The sequence below is a fragment of the Medicago sativa genome, chromosome 4 (assembly GCF_051527215.1).
Source record: "Medicago sativa cultivar Bolivia chromosome 4, Bolivia_mono, whole genome shotgun sequence".
Classification (NCBI taxonomy): Eukaryota; Viridiplantae; Streptophyta; class Magnoliopsida; order Fabales; family Fabaceae; genus Medicago; species Medicago sativa.
In genome coordinates, this window is record NC_140752.1 from 72,188,359 (window position 1) to 72,209,541 (window position 21,183).

General features: G+C 33.1%; 1 protein-coding gene and 1 pseudogene across 2 annotated transcripts; both read left to right on the forward strand.

Annotated features, from left to right (window-relative positions):
- Positions 1–3,537: 3,537 nt before the first annotated feature.
- On the forward strand, positions 3,538–9,914 carry LOC146931551 (ERAD-associated E3 ubiquitin-protein ligase HRD1B-like). Its single transcript, XM_085703043.1, has 8 exons — positions 3,538–3,610; positions 4,479–5,017; positions 5,387–5,563; positions 6,464–6,613; positions 6,699–6,907; positions 8,041–8,191; positions 8,863–9,112; positions 9,621–9,914. The coding sequence occupies exons 2-8, from the start codon at positions 4,485–4,487 to the stop codon at positions 9,738–9,740; spliced, it is 1,590 nt and encodes a 529-aa protein (XP_085559169.1). The 5' UTR covers positions 3,538–3,610; positions 4,479–4,484; the 3' UTR covers positions 9,741–9,914.
- Positions 9,915–11,195: 1,281 nt separating this feature from the next.
- LOC146931552 (ERAD-associated E3 ubiquitin-protein ligase HRD1A-like) lies at positions 11,196–17,778 on the forward strand (annotated as a pseudogene). Its single transcript, XR_015006756.1, has 5 exons — positions 11,196–11,426; positions 13,964–14,140; positions 15,067–15,216; positions 15,302–15,510; positions 16,612–17,778. The product of XR_015006756.1 is annotated as an ERAD-associated E3 ubiquitin-protein ligase HRD1A-like (transcript).
- Positions 17,779–21,183: the final 3,405 nt, after the last annotated feature.

Here is a 21,183-nt window from a genome sequence, read left to right on the forward strand (position 1 = left end):
CAAACCCGCCAAATGAATAAACTGAAAGTAATGGTCCGTTACCGAGCTTGGGAAGACGCAAGGAACACCAAGCCAATGACAGACTAAATACCAGACACCAAGCCAAATAATTGTTTAATTCATATAAATCGACAATATAAAACCTTTTAAACATACATTCAATTAAATCACATCGTGATACTACTTTTTTTAAGTTATTTACTAATATATATAGCGAATTATTTACCCGTGCTTGGCACGGGCTCCATACTAGTATCATCTAATCGCAACTAGATCAACTACTATCCAATTTTGGTCAAACTATTAAACCTTGGATAAGCGACTGCACAAATTTAGTATGCGCCTTGCTTTTAATTGCTTTTAATTAGTATGCACAATTATCATGGGTAGTTTATTTTAAGAAGATAAATGTAATGAGTTTCCTAAATACACCGTTTGGTAAATCTAAAACAGTAAGTTTTATAGAAGATTTGTGTGTTACCAACGAGGCAAAGTACACAAGACAAAACACAAAAAATATATACTCTATTGAAAATGATCATCCTACTCTGAAAGCACTCGTCCATGCCATGCTACTTTAACCCACAACAATACCACAAATTGTTGTAACCAAGGAGTGGCAAGAATAAAAATATATTGCAACCTTGTTGAATTAATTTCACAGCTATTTTATTTTAAAGGGAAATGCTAACCGGTGCCCCAGGGACACGGGTTAGGGATGTTAATGGGTACGAATAGTATGATACTTGTCCCCGCTCCGTTGGATAAATATGATACATGTGTTCGCCCCGTACCCTGGTGGGTACCCAATATGCGGGTACCCGTGGGTATTGAGGTATCCATAGGTATTCATGGGTACCCATGGATTTTTGAATTTATTTATATATTTGTACAAATAATAACTTTTTTTAATTACCAGAAAAACTTCAACTTTTAAACATCCATACATAATCCATTCAAAATTTCATAAATCATACATAATCCATAGAAGATTCATGATTCTTACATAATCCATATGATATGTTTTATGATATGAATGAAGTGGAAACGGTAAACTTAATAAGATGAATTAAAAAAACTAAAAATAGAAATAGGTTATTAATGAGGAATCTTAGGTGGGCGGCAAAATTTTGTTCAATAAGCTAGCGACTTTAAGTAATAGGATAAGATATATAAGAATATTTTAGTAATTTACTTAGGGGGGTGTATTGAATTAGGATTTTAAAGGACAATTTTTGCTTAAAAAAGTCTCAAAGATTTTAAAAGACTTCGTAGGATTTTAATGATTTTCATGATTTTAAAAGACTATCAGGAGTTTCAATTTGGATTTCAATGGATTTACATCATAAGATTTTAAAGGATTTTAATGGATTCTATGGATTTATAAGATTTCAAAAGATTTTATGAATTTTTAAGGACTCGTTGAAAAGAAATGATTACAACACACTTTCTATCATGATATTTTCAATACATACTCTTATTTTTTATTTTATTTTTATGAGAGATAGAGAGAAGGGGGAAGAGAGGAGGGAGAGAAAGGAGAAAAGAGAGGAGAGAGAGGGAGAAGAGAGAGAAAGGGAGAGAGAGAGACGAAGAGAGAAGGGAGAGAGAGACGAAGAGAGAAGGGATAGAGAGAAAGAAGGGAGAAAAGAGAGCGAGAAGGGAGGAGAGAGAGAGAGAGATAGAGACGAAGATAGAAGGGAGAGAGAGGATGGAGAAAAGAGAGGAGAGAGAGAAGGGGGAAGAGAGAAGGAAGAAGGGATAAGAAAGAGACAGTAGACTTTTAAAGAAAAACAATCTCAAGAAATCTTATGTCTTCATAAAAGACTTTTTCTTGTTAAAATTTCACTAGAAAATCCCACAAAATCCATCAAAATCTAATTTATTAAACAATCCTTTGAAATTTGAATGATTTTGAATACCATGAGATTTTTTTAAGTGATGAAAAGTCTTGATTGAATACCTCAAGACTTTTTTAAAATGACAAAGAATCTTGATTGAATATCACAAGACTTTTTTTTAAATTGCAAAGAGTCTTGATTGAATACCACAAGACTTTTTCATAATTAAAAAGTCTTTTAAAATCCCTTAGAATCCTAATCCAATACATCCCCCTTAATTTATTATCTGGTATGAGTACCCGTGAGTATGGATACAATCAAATCTGTGTCCGTGTCCATATAATAAAGGGTAGTCAGATACCCGTGGATACCCGTTTAGCCACCCGCTCCGTGCCCGCGACGGATTTTACCCACGGGTACCTGCGGGCATGGGTATTTTGTCACCCCTAGTTAAGGATGGTAAAAAAGAAAATTATATAGTAGTTATTGCATTGAAAACTGTGTAACTAATACTAAAAAAATAAAAATATTTCCTTTTATGATAATAATTTCCTTTTTTGGCTTCCTTAACTAGTGTCCGGGGCACCGGTTAACATGAACCATATTTAAATACTAGTAAACTGCATATAATTTTGCCTTAATGCCACTTTTAAGAAACCCTAAAAATTAACATGTATGTCTTAAAAAAACGCCTCCTTGAGCACCCTCTGAGTTCAAAATTCAGCTACCACAGGTTAGCATCGCCGAATCAACGAGAGGACACGAGCAATGGCCAATAATAGGACTGACAATCCTCGTTAAAATAACAACATTAACAATAGAGACTAGTGAGTTACAAATAATAACGACACCTCACACTATATCATGCGACTTTTTAGTAATTTGTTCTCTTTTCTCGATTTACGGGGACAATGACATGCATGCATTTTGCAAAGTATTCATTACAAGTTGAAGACTTTGCATCACATGCATAACCTCTAAAGCATTGTCGACAACAATAGTCAATAAAAGTATAAACTCCCTCTCGTCTCTTATACACAGACACCACTATTAAAAAAAAAGGAAATGAGATATTTTTTTGAGAAAAAAAAGTGATAGTTATGAATTGACAAACAAATTATTTTTACAGTGCAATGATGTAAAGTTATTAATAAGACTAATTTAACACTGTTTTTAGGAGAATCGAGTTAATGTGATCGTATATTTATTAATCACGAGCATCATGAGGGCCCGATTAAGCACTTATTTTAGTCTATCTTTATCATCTACATTTAGTTGTGCAATATAACTTTTAGGTCTGAGTATAATCACGACATCTTATCAAAATCACCACAAAAAGACCTCCTGACGTGCGAGGGCGAAGACAAGACGCCGAATCAAACACCCTAATCCTTCATGGTTTAACCAAACAACATCTTATCAAAATCACCACAAAAAAACCTCCTGACATGCGAGGGCGAAGACAAGACACCGAATCAAACACCCTAATCCTTCATGGTTTAACCAAACAAGTGAGCTAAGATAAATTTTTCTTCTCACCCATCCCCCCGCCCCCCCGCTCTCTCAAACAATATAAGCGGTGCTTACTTTGCACAAAATCCAACGTGGCAAAAAATGGTTGGATATTCACACATCACACATATTATATTATTTTGTATGTAATAAATGGACTGACTTTGTATTAAGGTCGAAAAACATGGAAATCGACGGAAGCTAGAATCCCAACCGAACCGGAGCTGCCCAAGTTGCCACCCACCACCGAAAATTTGGTACTCATTTACCTATTTCTTCATTCAAAGTTTTCATCTTTCTTTTCAATTTCTCATTTTATTCAACAATCATAGAATATTTTCTTCCTTCTACTCAATTCCCAACCATTGAACGCATATTGCTGAATTTTTGTGCTCGATTTGTAATCCTTATTTTCTCCATTATTGTTGGCGTTTAAGAATAATTTATGCCAATTAATTTTTTTGGGGTTTTCGGGTTCATGTTATTACATCCAATTTTCAAATGAACGTGTAAGACCTAGGTCTTCTTTGGATAAGCAACTTAATTAACCAGTTATAACATAAGCACTTTTTATCATATAATCAGAGACTATTTCTTTAAAAAAAATAAATTATGCTGAAATTGTTTTCATAAGCTACCTTGAAGAGCTTATGAAAATAAGCTTAAAACAGCTTATGACATGTCATAAGCTCTTCCAAACAATCTCACAAGTGTTTATCCAGCATGTAAGCTCAAATAAGTGTATGCTTGGTTCTGCGGTATTCAAAATTGATTTTGAGTGAATTGATTGTGTAAAATTGATTATGGATAAAAGTGAGTTGAATATAAAGTGATTTATGTTTGGATGTATCTGTGTAATAGTGGATTTGACAATAACGTTTAGACTAACATCAATTGTAGAAGCCAAAAGCTACAAATTCTAGCTTCATGTAGAATCAATTCTACGTGATAAAATCAATTCTACAACCTTTAGAATCGCTTGAGTTCTGACCCTCCAAAATCAAAACCAAACATATGCCAAGTCTATCTAAACTTTCTCTTATCATAGATGTATGTTATGGGTTTGAGTTGTCTTGCAATTGGGTTTTCACAAGTTGATTCAAATGGTTTCTGTGGTTTTTGTAGAGCAAAATGATGCGGTTGCAGACATATGCGGGTCTTAGTTTAATTGCCACTTTGGCTATTACATATCATGCATTTAACAGCAGAGGCCAGTTTTATCCGGCAATGGTCTATTTAGCAACTTCCAAGATCAGTTTGGTGCTTCTTCTCAACATGGCTCTAGTCATCATGTGTGTTATGTGGCAGTTAACTAAAAAGGTGTTTCTTGGTTCTCTTCGAGAAGCCGAGGTTGAGAGGCTTAATGAGCAAGCATGGAGGGAGGTTATGGAAATCCTCTTTGCAATTACTATCTTTAGACAGGATTTCTCTATTACATTCCTGGCCATGGTTACGGCACTCTTGTTAATCAAGGCTTTGCATTGGTTGGCTCAGAAGAGAGTAGAGTACATAGAGACTACACCTTCCGTGTCTGTGTTGTCTCAAGTTCGAATCATATCTTTTTTGGGGTTCCTTCTTCTTCTTGATGGCGCTTTTTTGTACAGTTCAGTGAAGCATTTACTAGCAAGCAAGCAGGCTTCGGTTTCGATCTTCTTTTCTTTTGAGTAAGACATACTTATTCCTTTTTTTCCCCTTCTCAAATAGTCAGTGACATTGTTAATTTTACTATGGAAAATTCTCTAACATGATTTCTGGAAGGATGGTAATGCTTTACTCTTAATTCAGTTCTGCTACAAATAGTACATGTTAATATATTAAAAACTTCATTATAGTTGAAAGTTATACGCAGAAAGTTGAGCTTATACACAGTTTCACATGTATAACTGTCTGATTTGATGCTTTCTGTGGTATCCAGAAGTTAAAACATTTTTGTCAATTTAGAACAATTCTCTTTATAATGTTATAGGAGGTTTGGTTTTAATATAGTTTACTCTTCGCTGTTGTTTTGATATAAATATATGTTTCTATCTCAGGTACATGATACTAGCAACAACAACAGTAGCAATTTTTGTAAAATATATTTTCTATGTCAGTGACATGCTTATGGAGGGGCAATGGGAAAAGAAACCAGTCTTCACGTTTTACTTGGAACTTGTTAGGGACTTGCTTCACTTGTCTATGTACATGTGCTTCTTTCTGGCAATTTTCATGTAAGTAATCACCTGTGTCTGAGTATTATTCCCTCGCATGATTTAAACTTCATAGCAGTATGTGCACTATAGAATCCATAGTATATGTTGTTTATTTTGAAAGCATTTCAAATGGTTTTAAAGAGATCAAGTGCCACATTGCTCAGGGTAAAGAGCACTTTGGAGGTTTATAAGCCAAATAGTGCTAATGTCCAAATTTACATGTTTTCAATGACTCATTGAAAGACTTGGTCCTGAATTTTTTGCTAGTAGCCCAGTATGCTTACGTTGTATGAATATTGACAACATATACACATAGGACAGAAATGAAGTTCCCTTAGTACAGCAGGACTAATCAGATTATTTAAGGTCCGAATTAAAAAATAACATATTGGATTCTAAATATTGATTTTTGGTTCAAATTTATAAAAGTTACACTTACATGTTGCAGGTAAGTTCATGGTTGCATTTAAAAAGCCAGTGGCATGCTTTTATGGGTGGTTAGAATAATTTGAGATTTTAATATTCCCTGAATTTTAGACTAAATGCAAGAACATGTAAGGTTTAGTGTTATTTATTCATGGCTAATAGGAATGATACCCTTGAAGATAGGAAAAGAGAATCAGTTCTGTAGGAGCTTCTAATATAATTAGCAGATTATTGTGATAATCTAACTGTCTTTTTTATTTATTGGACATGATACCTGGCTTTGATACGTCTGCTTTGCTCTCAAATATTTTCAACATGATAACTTTATAATTTGATACTTTTTATGCATCTTTCAGTAATACTTCTCTTTTTGAGATGTAAGGGAATTGTTTGGTTCACCTGTTTTTTATGCGTTTTTCTCTATCAATCTGATTAAGTATTCCAGCCTTACGGCTTTTGTCTTTACCTTCTGACTTTAATTTGATTTATCAGAAACTATGGTGTTCCTTTGCACTTAATAAGGGAGCTATACGAGACATTTAGGAACTTCAAAGTTCGTATTTCAGATTACCTACGTTATCGTAAGATCACTTCTAACATGAATGATCGGTTTCCAGATGCAACCCCTGAAGAGCTTAATTCGTGAGTTCTAAGATTAGCATTGCATCTATACTTATTACTTTTGTTTTATGCATTTGAATCAATATTTTTAGATATGGCTATGCAGAAATGACGTAACCTGCATCATCTGTCGTGAAGAGATGACTACTGCAAAGAAGCTTCTATGCGGTCATCTTTTTCATGTTCATTGCCTCCGATCATGGCTAGAGCGGCAGCATACTTGCCCTACCTGCAGAGCACTGGTTGTCCCATCAGAAAATGGAACAACTGCTACGGGGGGACAGCAAAGACCACAGTCAGATGCTCATCGACAAGGTAATAACATGATCAACAACTACTATAGTTAAACATTATTCATTAACATAAAAAACATGACAAACTACTACCTCCGTCCCTAAATATAGGAGCCTTTTGCAAAAATTACGGAGATTAAGAAAGTTGGTTGTAGTATTAAATTTGTATATAATTACTATTGTTTTTACAATTTTATCCTTAAGAGAGAGAGTTAATTTATGTTTTCAACATAATATTTATTTTTGATTGAAGAAAAAGATGCAAAATAAATAAGGGTATGTTGGTAAAGAAATAATTAATGTACTTGGAAATACCAAATGAGTCTTATAATAAGGGACAATTTTTTTTTCTCAAAAGGGTCTTATAATTAGGGACGGAGGTAGTATATTATTTCTAGGATACGGTGCTTTAGAACAAAAAATGAAGAAATATAGTTGGAAGTATGATCCTGACAAACTATTGCACTTTGTATATGCGGTGCACCTTTCCAAACAGTGGCCTGCTATTTTATAAATTTTCTTAATTTCAACCCTACAAAAAAAATGTGAGCTCTTTGTTTTACCACTTGCAAAAAGTTCCCGTTAATTTTTTTTATTCATAATTTCATGTGAAGTACGTAAAAATACTCGTTGTTTAACTTCTGTGTTGAGACTCTTGAGAGTCTCACATTGATTGTGTTATGACCTGAAAAAATGTTTATAAGTGAGCAACATCCCTTCCCTTACAAGTCAATTTTGTAGGATTTAATTAGGCTAAATTCAAATTTTTAGATGATATTAGAGCCTATCCTAGAATCATTAGGCTACCCGTAGTCACTTGGCTCACACTCAAGATGTCCAGTCTTGGTTGTGATGGGGTGTGTTGAGAGTCTCATATTGAATGTGATATGACTTGAAAAAGTATTCATAAGCCGTGGACATCTCTAACCTTACGAGCTGGTTTTGTGGAGTTGAGTTAAGTCTAACCAAATTCTAAAATATTCGTACTTTTTTTGGGGTTCATTCACACAACTTACATGTTTAAATTATTTTTGAATGGGGAAATTTGATTACTTTAATCTGGAATATCACCCAGGGCCAGCGAGAACAAGGCTTGATTATACTTATTATATTTAAGTATTTTCTTATTTTAATACTAACCTCGAAAGAGAACAGGGGAAGGCACTGGAAGCTCAGCTCAAACTGAGGTTGGCGATGGGGTGGCTTGTGATAATTTGAGTCGGCATCAAGCAAGACTTCAAGCTGCAGCAGCAGCAGCTTCAATATATGAGAAGTCTTATGTTTACCCTTCTCCAACTTTTGCATGGTAAGCAATCTATCATGCCAATATGCCTCTTTTCTATGGTTACTGAAAAACTCAATTTCATGCGTCTCTCTCATCATATGAAAAATGGAAAAGGTGGGTTCAAAGTGGATTGTACTGAATGTAAAATGAGATGCTAAGCAAAACTCTTAAATTAATAACGGCGACACGTCTTCTGTTTTTGCTTGAAAACAAATAAGAAAAGTGTCCTTCTGATTACTGCTTGAGGAGGAAAATAGATAGAGCGATTCTATCTAGAATGAGGCTTATTACTTTTAGAATCTGGATTTAAATTGTAGGATAGGATATGTTTCTATGCAGTGAAATGTTTGGTTTATTCGATTGTTGTTCCTAAATTAAGATTGTTTCCTTTCTCTTTAAATGTTAAATCATGAAAACAACCTAACTCTACTTTTTGACGCTTTGTCATGGGAAGAATTGATGAACTGAACCATAAGATTTGTATAGTAAAGATGATACAAGAACTATTCCTTGAATCTAAGATGATCTTTGTTCACGAGGTGTCAGTGATAAGAGTTTGACCTTGTAACTTCAAGAAACAAAGTTTAATCCCCCCGGAAACAGTTGTAAATGGTCATTAATGTAACTTTGATAATAACAACTAATAAAACATCTTTAATCTAAGACTGTTGTCTAATTTCTCAAACTTACAGCTCCCCTGGCTACACTCTTTATCCCCCGGTTCAAAGATCAGTGGTTCAATCATCTAATAATGCTGAGCTTGATGGAGAACAAGTTTCCAGTGAGCAAGCACCAAAGCAGTTTGTGATCCCTGGTGGACCAATGAATGCATCCTCTTCTCCAGTGCAAAGCTTCTATGTTCCACCATCTCAAACACATGCAGCTCACATTACTTATGGAGAGGGATCCCAGCTGGGAGCTCAAACAAAACTCCAGAACGAGGTACAATTGCATTCTTTGTGGCTGTTTACTTTCTAACAACATTTTCTATTTTCACTTTCAATTTTTATTTTGTATATAGGTAGCTGGAATGACATTTGGTTATGGTTTTATCTTTTTAGTTGTGATATAGAGAAGATAGTAGCTAACTAGAGAGAATGCATTTCTAGAAATACTGAAAACGATGTCTTCAAATTTCACTTTCAATGTCTTCAATCTATTTTTAAATGCATTTACAAAAACTTAATGCCTTTTCTAATGTTTATTTATATTAGTAAAAATGAAAGCATAAAACAATAGAAGTAAACGGCCCCACTGTTTTTCAACAAGTGACATGTACTAATATCTTGATGATTAATTTTTTTTATATGTGAAACCAATATCAACTTATGTTATGTTACTGCTACCATCGATCATCTTGTAAACCAATTTGCATATGATCAATGTCTTCTGAGAATGGTTTATTTTGAATGAAGATAAAATTAATTCCTGGTTATATTTTTTCCTACAGAAAACAAATGTTGACAAACGTGTAGTTGAGAACACGTCAGTATCAGATAGCAGAGGCAAACACATTGCTGCCTCTTCATCTGCATCAAGTCACGATGAGAGTCAAGACAGCAAAGCATAATGTTTTTACTTACTTATTGCTATACCATGCAGCAACTGCCTAATGTATATTTACATGAAATGATAGAGTATAATAGATTATGATTATCCGTAACATGTGAAACCATGTAACTTTTTTTGACGGAACCATGTAACTTAATTCTGCCTAAATGTATGCAGCAATTTTTTTTAATAATTCTTCGGCCAGCGCAAGGCATTTACAGGACATTTTAGATGATGCATACTTAAGTTTTTATTTTTTATTTTTTTTTATTTTAAATTTTTGTCATAATTTTAAAGTCAATACAAACACTACTTTATCCATTATATTGTCAATTTTGCAATAAATTGAAAATCGTGTCAACACAACACAATTTTGGCATATGAATTGTCCAGTACATTATCAATTTCTGAAATCACGAATACTCAGTTTTAGAGTTTGTTTAAAAAGCTTTTATTTTGATTTACGATATAAGCACGCTTTAGAACATTTTTTTTCAGCTCTCTATTTATTTGATTATTCCAGTAAAATAATTATATGATTAATATCTTGTCAAAAAAATAGATATCATGTCAGTATTTTTCTCACGTTGCAAAGTTGGATAATAGTTTTTTTTTTTTTTTTTTTTTTTTTTTTTTTTTTTAAGATTAAAACAAAAGCTGTATTTTATATTAAGCATATGCAAATCTTTGTTTATTATTGGTATAATAAAATAATATAGAGATTAGTTTTAAAGATCTTTATATCAAGAATAAGATAATTTTTGTTTGTCAAAATTACTTTAATATTTTTCTCTTTATATCAAGAATAAGCTAATTTTTGTTTGTAAAAATTACTTTAATATTTTTCTCTCATCTACTGACATAATTAAAATTGCTATTTTTATTTTAAAAATGATTTCTCTCTCAAATAATAGCCCAGTGGCTATATACTTACTTACCCTTTAAAAGTGAATAAGTAAGAAATTCGAGGTTAAAACTCCGTCTCCTAGACATTGCAATGCATAGTCCCTATCAATTGAAACACTTTCAACTTTTTTTGGAACAAGTCAAATGAAACACTTTCAACTTATTTTGAATATTGAATAATTTGATGAACTATTACTAGTTAGAATAAATAAATTATATCAATTATTTTATCAAAGTTACTTTTTATTAATAAAAAAAACTTAGAATCAACTTTTACACTCTTTTTTTTTTTTTTTATAAAAATTAGTTTTCTAAAACTTAGTTTGTGCCTTTTTTTTAGACCAATTTTTTTTTTTGAATAATTCTTTTGGATCAACTTGGTATGTACCATTGAGAAATCATTTATATAAACATGTATAGTAAATGAAAGTAAAAACACAGTTAAGTCGAACACAAAAAAATAAAAATAAAATATAGTTACGCTAAAACAAAAAGAAACAGGTGTATAAAAGTAAGAAGTAATAATAGTAGTATTTAGAATTAGGGCTCAACATGCCATGGCATTAAAATCAAAAGCCCATGAGAAAATCCTATAACTAGCAAGCAAACACACGCTTTAACTCTGTTGAAAAACAATTCAAAGAAATCGAAACATGAAGAAAAAAAAAATTGTAACCAAAAAAAGAAACATGAAAATCAAACCGTTCGAAGGTTATGATGTGTTGGTGGTTTCGTTCGCATCGTTGCCGAATTCTTTTTTCGAAACACACTCTCTGTTCTGTCCCTTTCATCTTCAATGGTACGCTTCTGACTTTATCTTGATTTTCAGGTTTTAATTATTGAGTTTTCATAAACCTTACACAATTGGTGCATGTTGCGAATTTTGTTGTTAGGCTAGCCATTCTCTCATTCTTGCTTATTCAACAACATTCAATCTTCTGCTTTAACAACAACAGCCCTATACAATTTCGTAAATCAAAATTTAACAAACCCTATAAATGTTGGGATGCCTAGGTGATTTTAAAGAAATCTACATTTTGTAAATGTTGAGATGCCTCGGTGATTTTACGATCTTGAGTGCAATTCTAGACTAGAATTGTCACTCAAATATGATATATGAGCCCGCTTTTTGAAATTATTATGATGCCTCAATGACCAGAAAAGAATTGACGGATATAATTTGTCCCATTAAACTTTGTAAATGTTGGGATGCCTCCGTGATTTTACGATCTTGAGTGCAATTACGGACTATGAATTGTCACTGAAATATATGAGCCTGAGTTTTGAAATTATTATGATGTCTCGATGACCCGAAAAGAATGGACGGATATAATTTGTCCCATTAAATTTTGTAAATTTTGTCCCATTTGATTCATACCCCAAGTTACACGGTTTAGATATCTTGGGTCCATAGTACAAAATGACGGAGAAATAGAAGCTGATGTACATCATCGTATTCAAGCTGGGTGGTTGAAATGGAGAAGAGCCTCAGGTGTTTTGTGCGATAAGAAAGTACCACTTAAGCTGAAAGGAAAGTTCTATCGGACAGCAGTCAGACCGGCAATGTTGTATGGTACGGAGTGTTGGGCGATTAAGAGCCAACACGAGAGTAAAGTAAGCGTAGCGGAGATGAGGATGTTGCGTTGGATGAGTGGTAAGACTAGACATGATAGGATTAGGAATGACGTCATTAGAGAGAGAGTGGGGGTAGCACCTATAGTAGAAAAGTTGGTAGAAAATAGGCTTAGATGGTTTGGACATGTAGAGAGAAGGCCCGTAGACGCCGTGGTAAGAAGAGTAGATCAAATGGAGGAGAGTCAGGTTAAAAGAGGTAGAGGAAGACCTAAGAAAACTATTAGAGAAACCATTAGAAAAGATTTAGAGGTCAATGAGTTGGATCCAAATATGGTCTTTGATAGAACATTATGGCGGCATTTGATCCATGTAGCCGACCCCACTTAGTGGGATAAGGCGTTGTTGTTGTTGTTGTTGTTGTTGTTGGGATGCCTCGGTGATTTTACGATCTTGAGTGCAATTCTAGACTAGAATTGTCACTCAAATATATGAGCCTGAGTTTTGAAATTATTATGATGCCTCAATGACCCGAAAGGAATTGGTGGATATTATTTGTCCCGTTAAATTTTGTAAATGTTGGGATGCCTCGGTGATTTTAAAGAAAACTACATTTTGTAAATGTTGAGATGCCTCATTGATTATATATGATCTTGAGTGCAATTCTAGACTATGAATTGTCACTCATAGATGATATATGAGCCTGAGTTTTGAAATTATTATTATGCCTCGATGACCCGAAAGGAATTGATGGATATTATTTCTCCCATAAATATTGCAAGTGTTTGAATGCCTCGATGACCCATATGATATTTGAGCCTGAGTTTTGAAATTACTATGATGCCTCGATGACCCGAAAGGAATTGATGGATATTATTTGTCCCATAAATGTTACAAGATGCCTAGAAGACCCTGAAGCAAACATTATGAACACTTTACCCATAATGTAAAGGTTGGATGATGCCTTAAATGTGAAATTGTCATGAATTTTTATTCATTCATAATGCCTCTATGACCCGAAAAGAAATAATGGATATGATTTGTTTCATAAATGTTGCAAGCGTTTGGACGCCTCAATGACCCTAAAGGAAATATTTTGAACACTTTACTCATAGTGTAAAAATCGATGACCCTAATATGAATCTTTATTCATAATATAAGGGATGGATTCGTCATGCTTTTATAACCCTGAATGCAATTCTAGACTATCAATTGCCACTACGAGATGAAATGCAAGATGACTTGATGATCCTAAATGAATCAATGGATATTATATGTTCCATAAATGTTGCAAGTGTGTGGATGCCTCGATGACCCTAAAGGAAACATTAAGAATACTTCACTCACAATGTAAAAGTTGTATGATGCCTTAAATGTGATATTTTTATGAATTTTTATTCGTAATATAAGGGATGGATCCATTGTGTGCTTTTATGACCCTGAATGCAATTCTAAATTGTAAATTGCCACATTGAGATGGAATATAGGATGCCTCATTTGACCCTAAAAGGAACATCATGAACACTGCAATCATAATTTAAAGTTTGATGATGTCTTACATGGGAGGGATATTGATATGAATTTGTATTCATAATATAAAGCTTTGTATTTCATGTTTGTTTCCATGGTAGAATCACACCAAACACACATCTGGGCTGAAGTTTCATTTTAGAACAATTCTCTTTATAATGTTATAGGAGGTTTGGTTTTAATATAGTTTACTCTTCGCTGTTGTTTTGATATAAATATATGTTTCTATCTCAGGTACATGATACTAGCAGCAACAACAGTAGCAATTTTTGTAAAATATATTTTCTATGTCAGTGACATGCTTATGGAGGGGCAACGGGAAAAGAAACCAGTCTTCACGTTTTACTTGGAACTTGTTAGGGACTTGCTTCACTTGTCTATGTATATGTGCTTCTTTCTGGCAATTTTCATGTAAGTAATCACCTGTGTCTGAGTATTATTCCCTCGCATGATTTAAAGTTCATAGCAGTATGTGCACTATAGAATCCATAGTATATGTTGTTTATTTTGAAAGCATTTCAAAAGGTTTTAAAGAGATCAAGTGCCACATTGCTCAGGGTAAAGAGCACTTTGGAGGTTTATAAGCCAAATAGTGCTAATGTCCAAATTTACATGTTTTGACTCATTGAAAGACTTGGTCCTGAATTTTTTGCTAGTAGCCCAATATGCTTACGTTGTATGAATATTGACAACATATACACATAGGACAGAAATGAAGTTCCCTTAGTACAGCAGGACTAATCAGATTATTTAAGGTCCGAATTAAAAAATAACATATTGGATTCTAAATATTGATTTTTGGTTCAAATTTATAAAAGTTACACTTACATGTTGCAGGTAAGTTCATGGTTGCATTTAAAAAGCCAGTGGCATGCTTTTATGGGTGGTTAGAATAATTTGAGATTTTAATATTCCCTGAATTTTAGACTAAATGCAAGAACATGTAAGGTTCTGTGTTATTTATTCATGGCTAATAGGAATGATACCCTTGAAGATAGGAAAAGAGAATCAGTTCTGTAGGAGCTTCTAATATAATTAGCAGATTATTGTGATAATCTAACTGTCTTTTTTATTTATTGGACATGATACCTGGCTTTGATACGTCTGCTTTGCTCTCAAATATTTTCAACATTATTTCAAAAAAAAAAAATATTTTCAACATGATAACTTTATAATTTCATACTTTTTATGCATCTTTCAGTAATACTTCTCTTTTTGAGATGTAAGGGAATTGTTTGGTTAACCTGTTTTTTATGCTTTTTTCTCTATCAATCTGATTAAGTATTCCAGCCTTACGGCTTTTGTCTTTACCTTCTGACTTTAATTTGATTTATCAGAAACTATGGTGTTCCTTTGCACTTAATAAGGGAGCTATACGAGACATTTAGGAACTTCAAAGTTCGTATTTCAGATTACCTACGTTAGCGTAAGATCACTTCTAACATGAATGATCGGTTTCCAGATGCAACCCCTGAAGAGCTTAATTCGTGAGTTCTAAGATTAGCATTGCATCTATACTTATTACTTTTGTTTTATGCATTTGAATCAATATTTTTAGATATGGCTATGCAGAAATGACGTAACCTGTATCATCTGTCGTGAAGAGATGACTACTGCAAAGAAGCTTCTATGCGGTCATCTTTTTCATGTTCATTGCCTCCGATCATGGCTAGAGCGGCAGCATACTTGCCCTACCTGCAGAGCACTGGTTGTCCCATCAGAAAATGGAACAACTGCTACGGGGGGACAGCAAAGACCACAGTCAGATGCTCATCGACAAGGTAATCACATGATCAACAACTACTATAGTTAAACATTATTCATTAACATAAAAAACATGACAAACTACTACCTCCGTCCCTAAATATAGGAGCCTTTTGCAAAAATTACGGAGATTAAGAAAGTTGGTTGTAGTATTAAATTTGTATATAATTACTATTGTTTTTACAATTTTATCCTTAAGAGAGAGAGTTAATTTATGTTTTCAACATAATATTTATTTTTGATTGAAGAAAAAGATGCAAAATAAATAAGGGTATGTTGGTAAAGAAATAATTAATGTACTTGAAAATACCAAAGGGGTCTTATAATAAGGGACAATTTTTTTTTTCTCAAAAGGGTCTTATTTTGAATATGCATAGTCGCTATTTTGAATATTTTTTCCTAGACATTGCAATGCATAGTCGCTATCAATTGAAACACTTTCAACTTTTTTTGGAATAAGTCAAATGAAACACTTTCAACTTATTTTGAATATTGAATAATTTGATAACTATTACTAGTTAGAATAAATAAATTATATCAATTATTTTATCAAAGTTACTTTTTATTAATAAAAAAAAAACTTAGAATCAACTTTTACACTTTTTTTTTTTTTTTTATAAAAATTAGTTTTCTAAAACTTAGTTTGTGCCTTTTTTTTAGACCAATTTTTTTTTTTTAATAATTCTTTTGGATCAACTTGGTTGGTATGTACCATTGAAAAATCATTTATATAAACTAGTATAGTAAATGAAAGTAAAAACACAGTTAAGTCGAACACAAAAAAATAAAAATAAAATATAGTTACGCTAAAACAAAAAGAAACAGGTGTATAAAGTAAGAAGTAATAATAGTAGTATTTAGAATTAGGGCTCAACATGCCAATGGCATTAAAATCAAAAGCCCATGAGAAAATCCTATAAATAGCAAGCAAACACGCTTTAACTCTGTTGAAAAACAATTCAAAGAAATCGAAACATGAAGGAAAAAAAATCACATTCGAAGGTTATGATGTGTTGGTGGTTTCGTTCGTATCGTTGCCGAATTCTTTTTTCGAAACACACTCTGTTCTGTCCCTTTCATCTTCAATGGTACACTTTTGACTTTATCTTGATTTTCAGGTTTTGATTCTTGAGTTTTCATAAACCTTACACAGTTGGTGCATGTTGCCAATTTTGTTGTTAGGCTAGCCATTCTCTCATTCTTGCTTATTCAACAACATTCAATTTTCTGCTTTAACAACAACAGTCCTATACAATTTTGTAAATCAAAATTTAACAAACCCTATAAATGTGTGAAACGCTGCAAGAACATTTTTTTTCCACACTTTATTAGCCTAAATGTTGAAACGGATAGGGTGCCTTGAGGACTTTAAAAAATTCATAATGTAGAGTTGAATGATATCTTTTATGACATGAATTGAATTCTTTACTGTGATTGCCTCTCTGAGTTGAAATCAATTTTGGTAATTTGAAAAGGATGATATAATCCTAAGTAATGGATGGAAACGATGCATGTTACTTTTTCCTCTTTAAATTTTATAAATGTTGGGATGCCTGGGTGATTTTAAAGAAATCTACATTTTGTAAACGTTGAGATGCCTCAGTGATTTTACGATCTTGAGTGCAATTCTAGACTAGAATTGTCACTCAAATATGATATATGAGCCCGCGTTTTGAAATTATTATGATGCCTCAATGACCAGAAAAGAATTGACGGATATAATTTGTCCCATTAAACTTTGTAAATGTTGGGATGCCTCCGTGATTTTACAATCTTGAGTGCAATTATGGACTATGAATTGTCACTCAAATATATGAGCCTGAGTTTTGAAATTATTATGATGCCTCGATGACCCGAAAAGAATGGACGGATATAATTTGTCCCATTAAATTTTGTAAATGTTGGGATGCCTCGGTGATTTTACGATCTTGAGTGCAATTCTAGACTAGAATTGTCACTCAAATATATGAGCCTGAGTTTTGAAATTATTATGATGCCTCAATGACCCGAAATGAATTGGTGGATATTATTTGACTCGTTAAATTTTGTAAATGTTGGGATGCCTCGGTGATTTTAAAAAAAACTACATTTTGTAAATGTTGAGATGCCTCATTGATTATATATGATCTTGAGTGCAATTCTAGACTATGAATTGTCACTCATAGATGATATATAAGCCTGAGTTTTGAAATTATTATAATGCCTCGATGACCCGAAAGGAATTGATGGATATTATCTGTCCCATAAATATTGCAAGTGTTTGGATGCCTCGATGACCCATATGATATTTGAGCCTGAGTTTTGAAATTATTATGATGCCTCGATGACCCGAAAGGAATTGATGGATATTATTTGTCCCATAAATGTTACAAGATGTCCCATAAATTCATAATGTAGAGTTGGATGATATCTTTTATGACATGAATTGAATTCTTTACTGTGGATGGAAACGATGCATATTACTTTTTCCTCCTAAAATTTTATAAATGTTATGCCTAGGTGATTTTAAAGAAATCCACATTTTGTAAATGTTGAGATGCCTCGGTGATTTTACGATCTTGAGTGCAATTCTAGACAAGAATTGTCACTCAAATATGATATATGAGCCCAAGTTTTAAAATTATTATGATGCCTCGATGACCCGAAAAAAATTGACGAATATTATTTGTCCCATTGAATTTTGTAAATGTTGGATGTGATTTTAAAGAAATCTACATTTTGTAAATGTTGGGATGCCTCGGTGATTTTACGATCTTGAGTGCAATTCTAGACTAGAATTGTCACTCAAATATGATATATGAGCCTGAGTTTTGAAATTATTATGATGCCTCGATGACCCGAAAAGAATTGACGCATATTATTTGTCCCATTAAATTTTGTTAATGTTGGGATGCCTCGGTAATTTTATGATCTTGAGTGTAATTCTAGACTATGAATTGTCACTCAGATATGATACATGAGCCTGAGTTTTGAAATTATTATGATGCCTCGATGACCCGAAAGGAATTGGTGGATATTATTTGTCCCATTAAATTTTGTAAATGTTGGGATGCCTAGGTGATTTTATGATCTTGAGTGCAATTCTAGACTATGAATTGTCACTCAAATATGTTATATGAGCCTGAGTTTTGAAAATATTATGATGCCTCGATGACCCGAAAAGAATGGACGGATATAATTTGTCCCATTAAATTTTGTAAATGTTGGGATGCCTCGGTGATTTTACGATCTTGAGTGCAATTCTAGACACTATGAATCGTCACTCGTATATGATATATGAGCCTGAGTTTTGAAATTATTATGATGCCTCAATGACCCGAAAGGAATTGGTGGATATTATTTGTCCCGTTAAATTTTGTAAATGTTGGGATGCCTCGGTGATTTTAAAGAAAACTGCATTTTGTAAATGTTTAGATGCCTCATTGATTATATATGATCTTGAGTGCAATTCTAGACTATGAATTGTCACTCATAGATGATATATGAGCCCGAGTTTTGAAATTATTATAATGCCTCGATGATGCGGAAGGAATTGATGGTTATTATTTGTCCCATAAATTTTGCAAGTATTTGAATGCCTCGATGACCCATATGATATCTGAGCCTGAGTTTTGAAATTATTATGATGCCTCGATGACCCGAAGGAATTGATGGATATTATTTGTCCCATAAATGTTACAAGATGCCTAGAAGACCCTGAAGCAAACATTATGAACACTTTACCCAAAATGTAAAGGTTGGATGATGCCTTAAATGTGAAATTGTTATGAATTTTTATTCATTCATAATGCCTCTATGACCCGAAAAGAAATAATGGATATGATTTGTTTCATAAATGTTGCAAGCGTTTGGACGCCTCAATGACCCTAAAGGAAATATTTTGAACACTTTACTCATAGTGTAAAAATCGATGACCCTAATATGAATCTTTATTCATAATATAAGGGATGGATTCGTCGTGCTTTTATAACCCTGAATGCAATTATAGACTATCAATTGCCACTACGAGATGAAATGCAAGATGCCTTGATGATCCTAAATGAATCAATGGATATTATATGTTCCATAAATGTTGCAAGTGTGTGGATGCCTCGATGACCCTAAAGGAAACATTAAGAATACTTCCCTCACAATGTAAAAGTTGTATGATGCCTTAAATGTGATATTGTTATGAATTTTTATTCGTAATATAAGGGATGGATCCATTGTGTGCTTTTATGACCCTGAATGCAATTCTAAATTGTAAATTGCCACATTGAGATGGAATATAAGATGCCTCATTTGACCCTAAAAGGAACATCATGAACACGACAATCATAATTTAAAGTTTGATGATGTCTTACATGGGAGGGATATTGATATGAATTTGTATTCATAATATAAAGCTTTGTATTTCATGTTTGTTTCCATGGTAGAATCACACATCTGTGCTGAAGTTTCATTTTGTAGCTTCTCATAAAACGTGGCATTGGGACGTGCACCCAGTTGTGGAAAAGTCAATCCAAACATACTAGTATTCATTGTGTTTTTATGGCATCGAGTTCACTTTTAGACTGTGATTTGTCATTGTGTGCTATATGGGATGCCTCATTACTTCTCTGCATTCCTCTTCAGAGGTTATGATGTGTTTAAATAAGACGAAACACACATTGTTCGGTCCTTTCATCTTCTTTAAAACATGCAATTTAAAAAATTTGCAGTTTCATCTTCAATGTAACATTTATACCTTTCTTGCTTTTCAGGTTTTAATTCTTGAATTTTTTAATAGTGGAATTGGTAGTACCAGAATGATTCAGCAAACTTTGATGTTGTATGGAGACCCTTTTGGTACTGATGTTTTGAAAGACAATTTGTTTGTTAGTCAAGGTAATGAAATTTTCACAAATCCTTTTGGTTTTATAATATTTGATGCATGTTGTTAGGCTAGCTATTTTCACAAGAACTTTCAATCTTCTGCTTTATACAAATATAGACAAACCCTTCATATATGAGCCTAAATTTTGAAATGGTTAGGGTGCCTTGACAACCCTAAAGTAGAAATTTTTTGTGTCTGGGAGATGAAATATGAGACTTAATTTTGTGTCTCTCCAGATGCCTCGATGAACTGTAATGAATCAATGGATATTACTTGTTCTATGAATTTTGTAAGTGTTGGGATGTATCGATGACCCTATACAAAACTTCAGTCACACTTAACTCATAATGTAAAGGCTAGATAATGCCTTAAATGTGATATTGGTGTGGATTTTTTTATTCATTACGTAAGGGATGGTACCTGTTGCACTTTTATGACTCTCAATGAAATTCTAAGACTGTACTTTTTGAGCCTACAAGTCGGTCAGCATAGTATGAGGGATACAAGTCGGTCAGCATAGTATGAGGGACTTTATAGTTTAAGTGACTAGCCATCTAGTGTTAGTCTTGAGGGATAAATTATACTCTTAGCTTTTGGAGTCGAGGTATATTTGACAGACTCTATCGAAGGAGTTGATGAAGTTCTTCAAAAGTTCTTCAAAGGCATAAGTGATAATATTCAAAACGTTTTATAGTTATATGTTGCAACAATTTGAAAACCTTGCAATTTGAAGGTATTCTCATTATTCATAGATGATATATGAGCCTGAGTTTTGAAATTATTATAATGTCTCGATGACCCGAAAGGAATTGATGGATATTATTTGTCCCATAAA

What these genes read in the sequence shown, in the direction of transcription:
- LOC146931551 (XM_085703043.1), top strand. Translation starts at nt 4,485, where the DNA reads ATGATGCGGTTGCAGACATATGCGGGTCTTAGTTTAATTGCCACTTTG. An exon ending in TCGATCTTCTTTTCTTTTGA is followed by an intron (nt 5,018 to 5,386) that starts GTAAGACATACT and finishes TTTCTATCTCAG; the next exon opens with GTACATGATACTAGCAACAA. An exon ending in AAACAAAACTCCAGAACGAG is followed by an intron (nt 9,113 to 9,620) that starts GTACAATTGCAT and finishes TTTTTCCTACAG; the next exon opens with AAAACAAATGTTGACAAACG.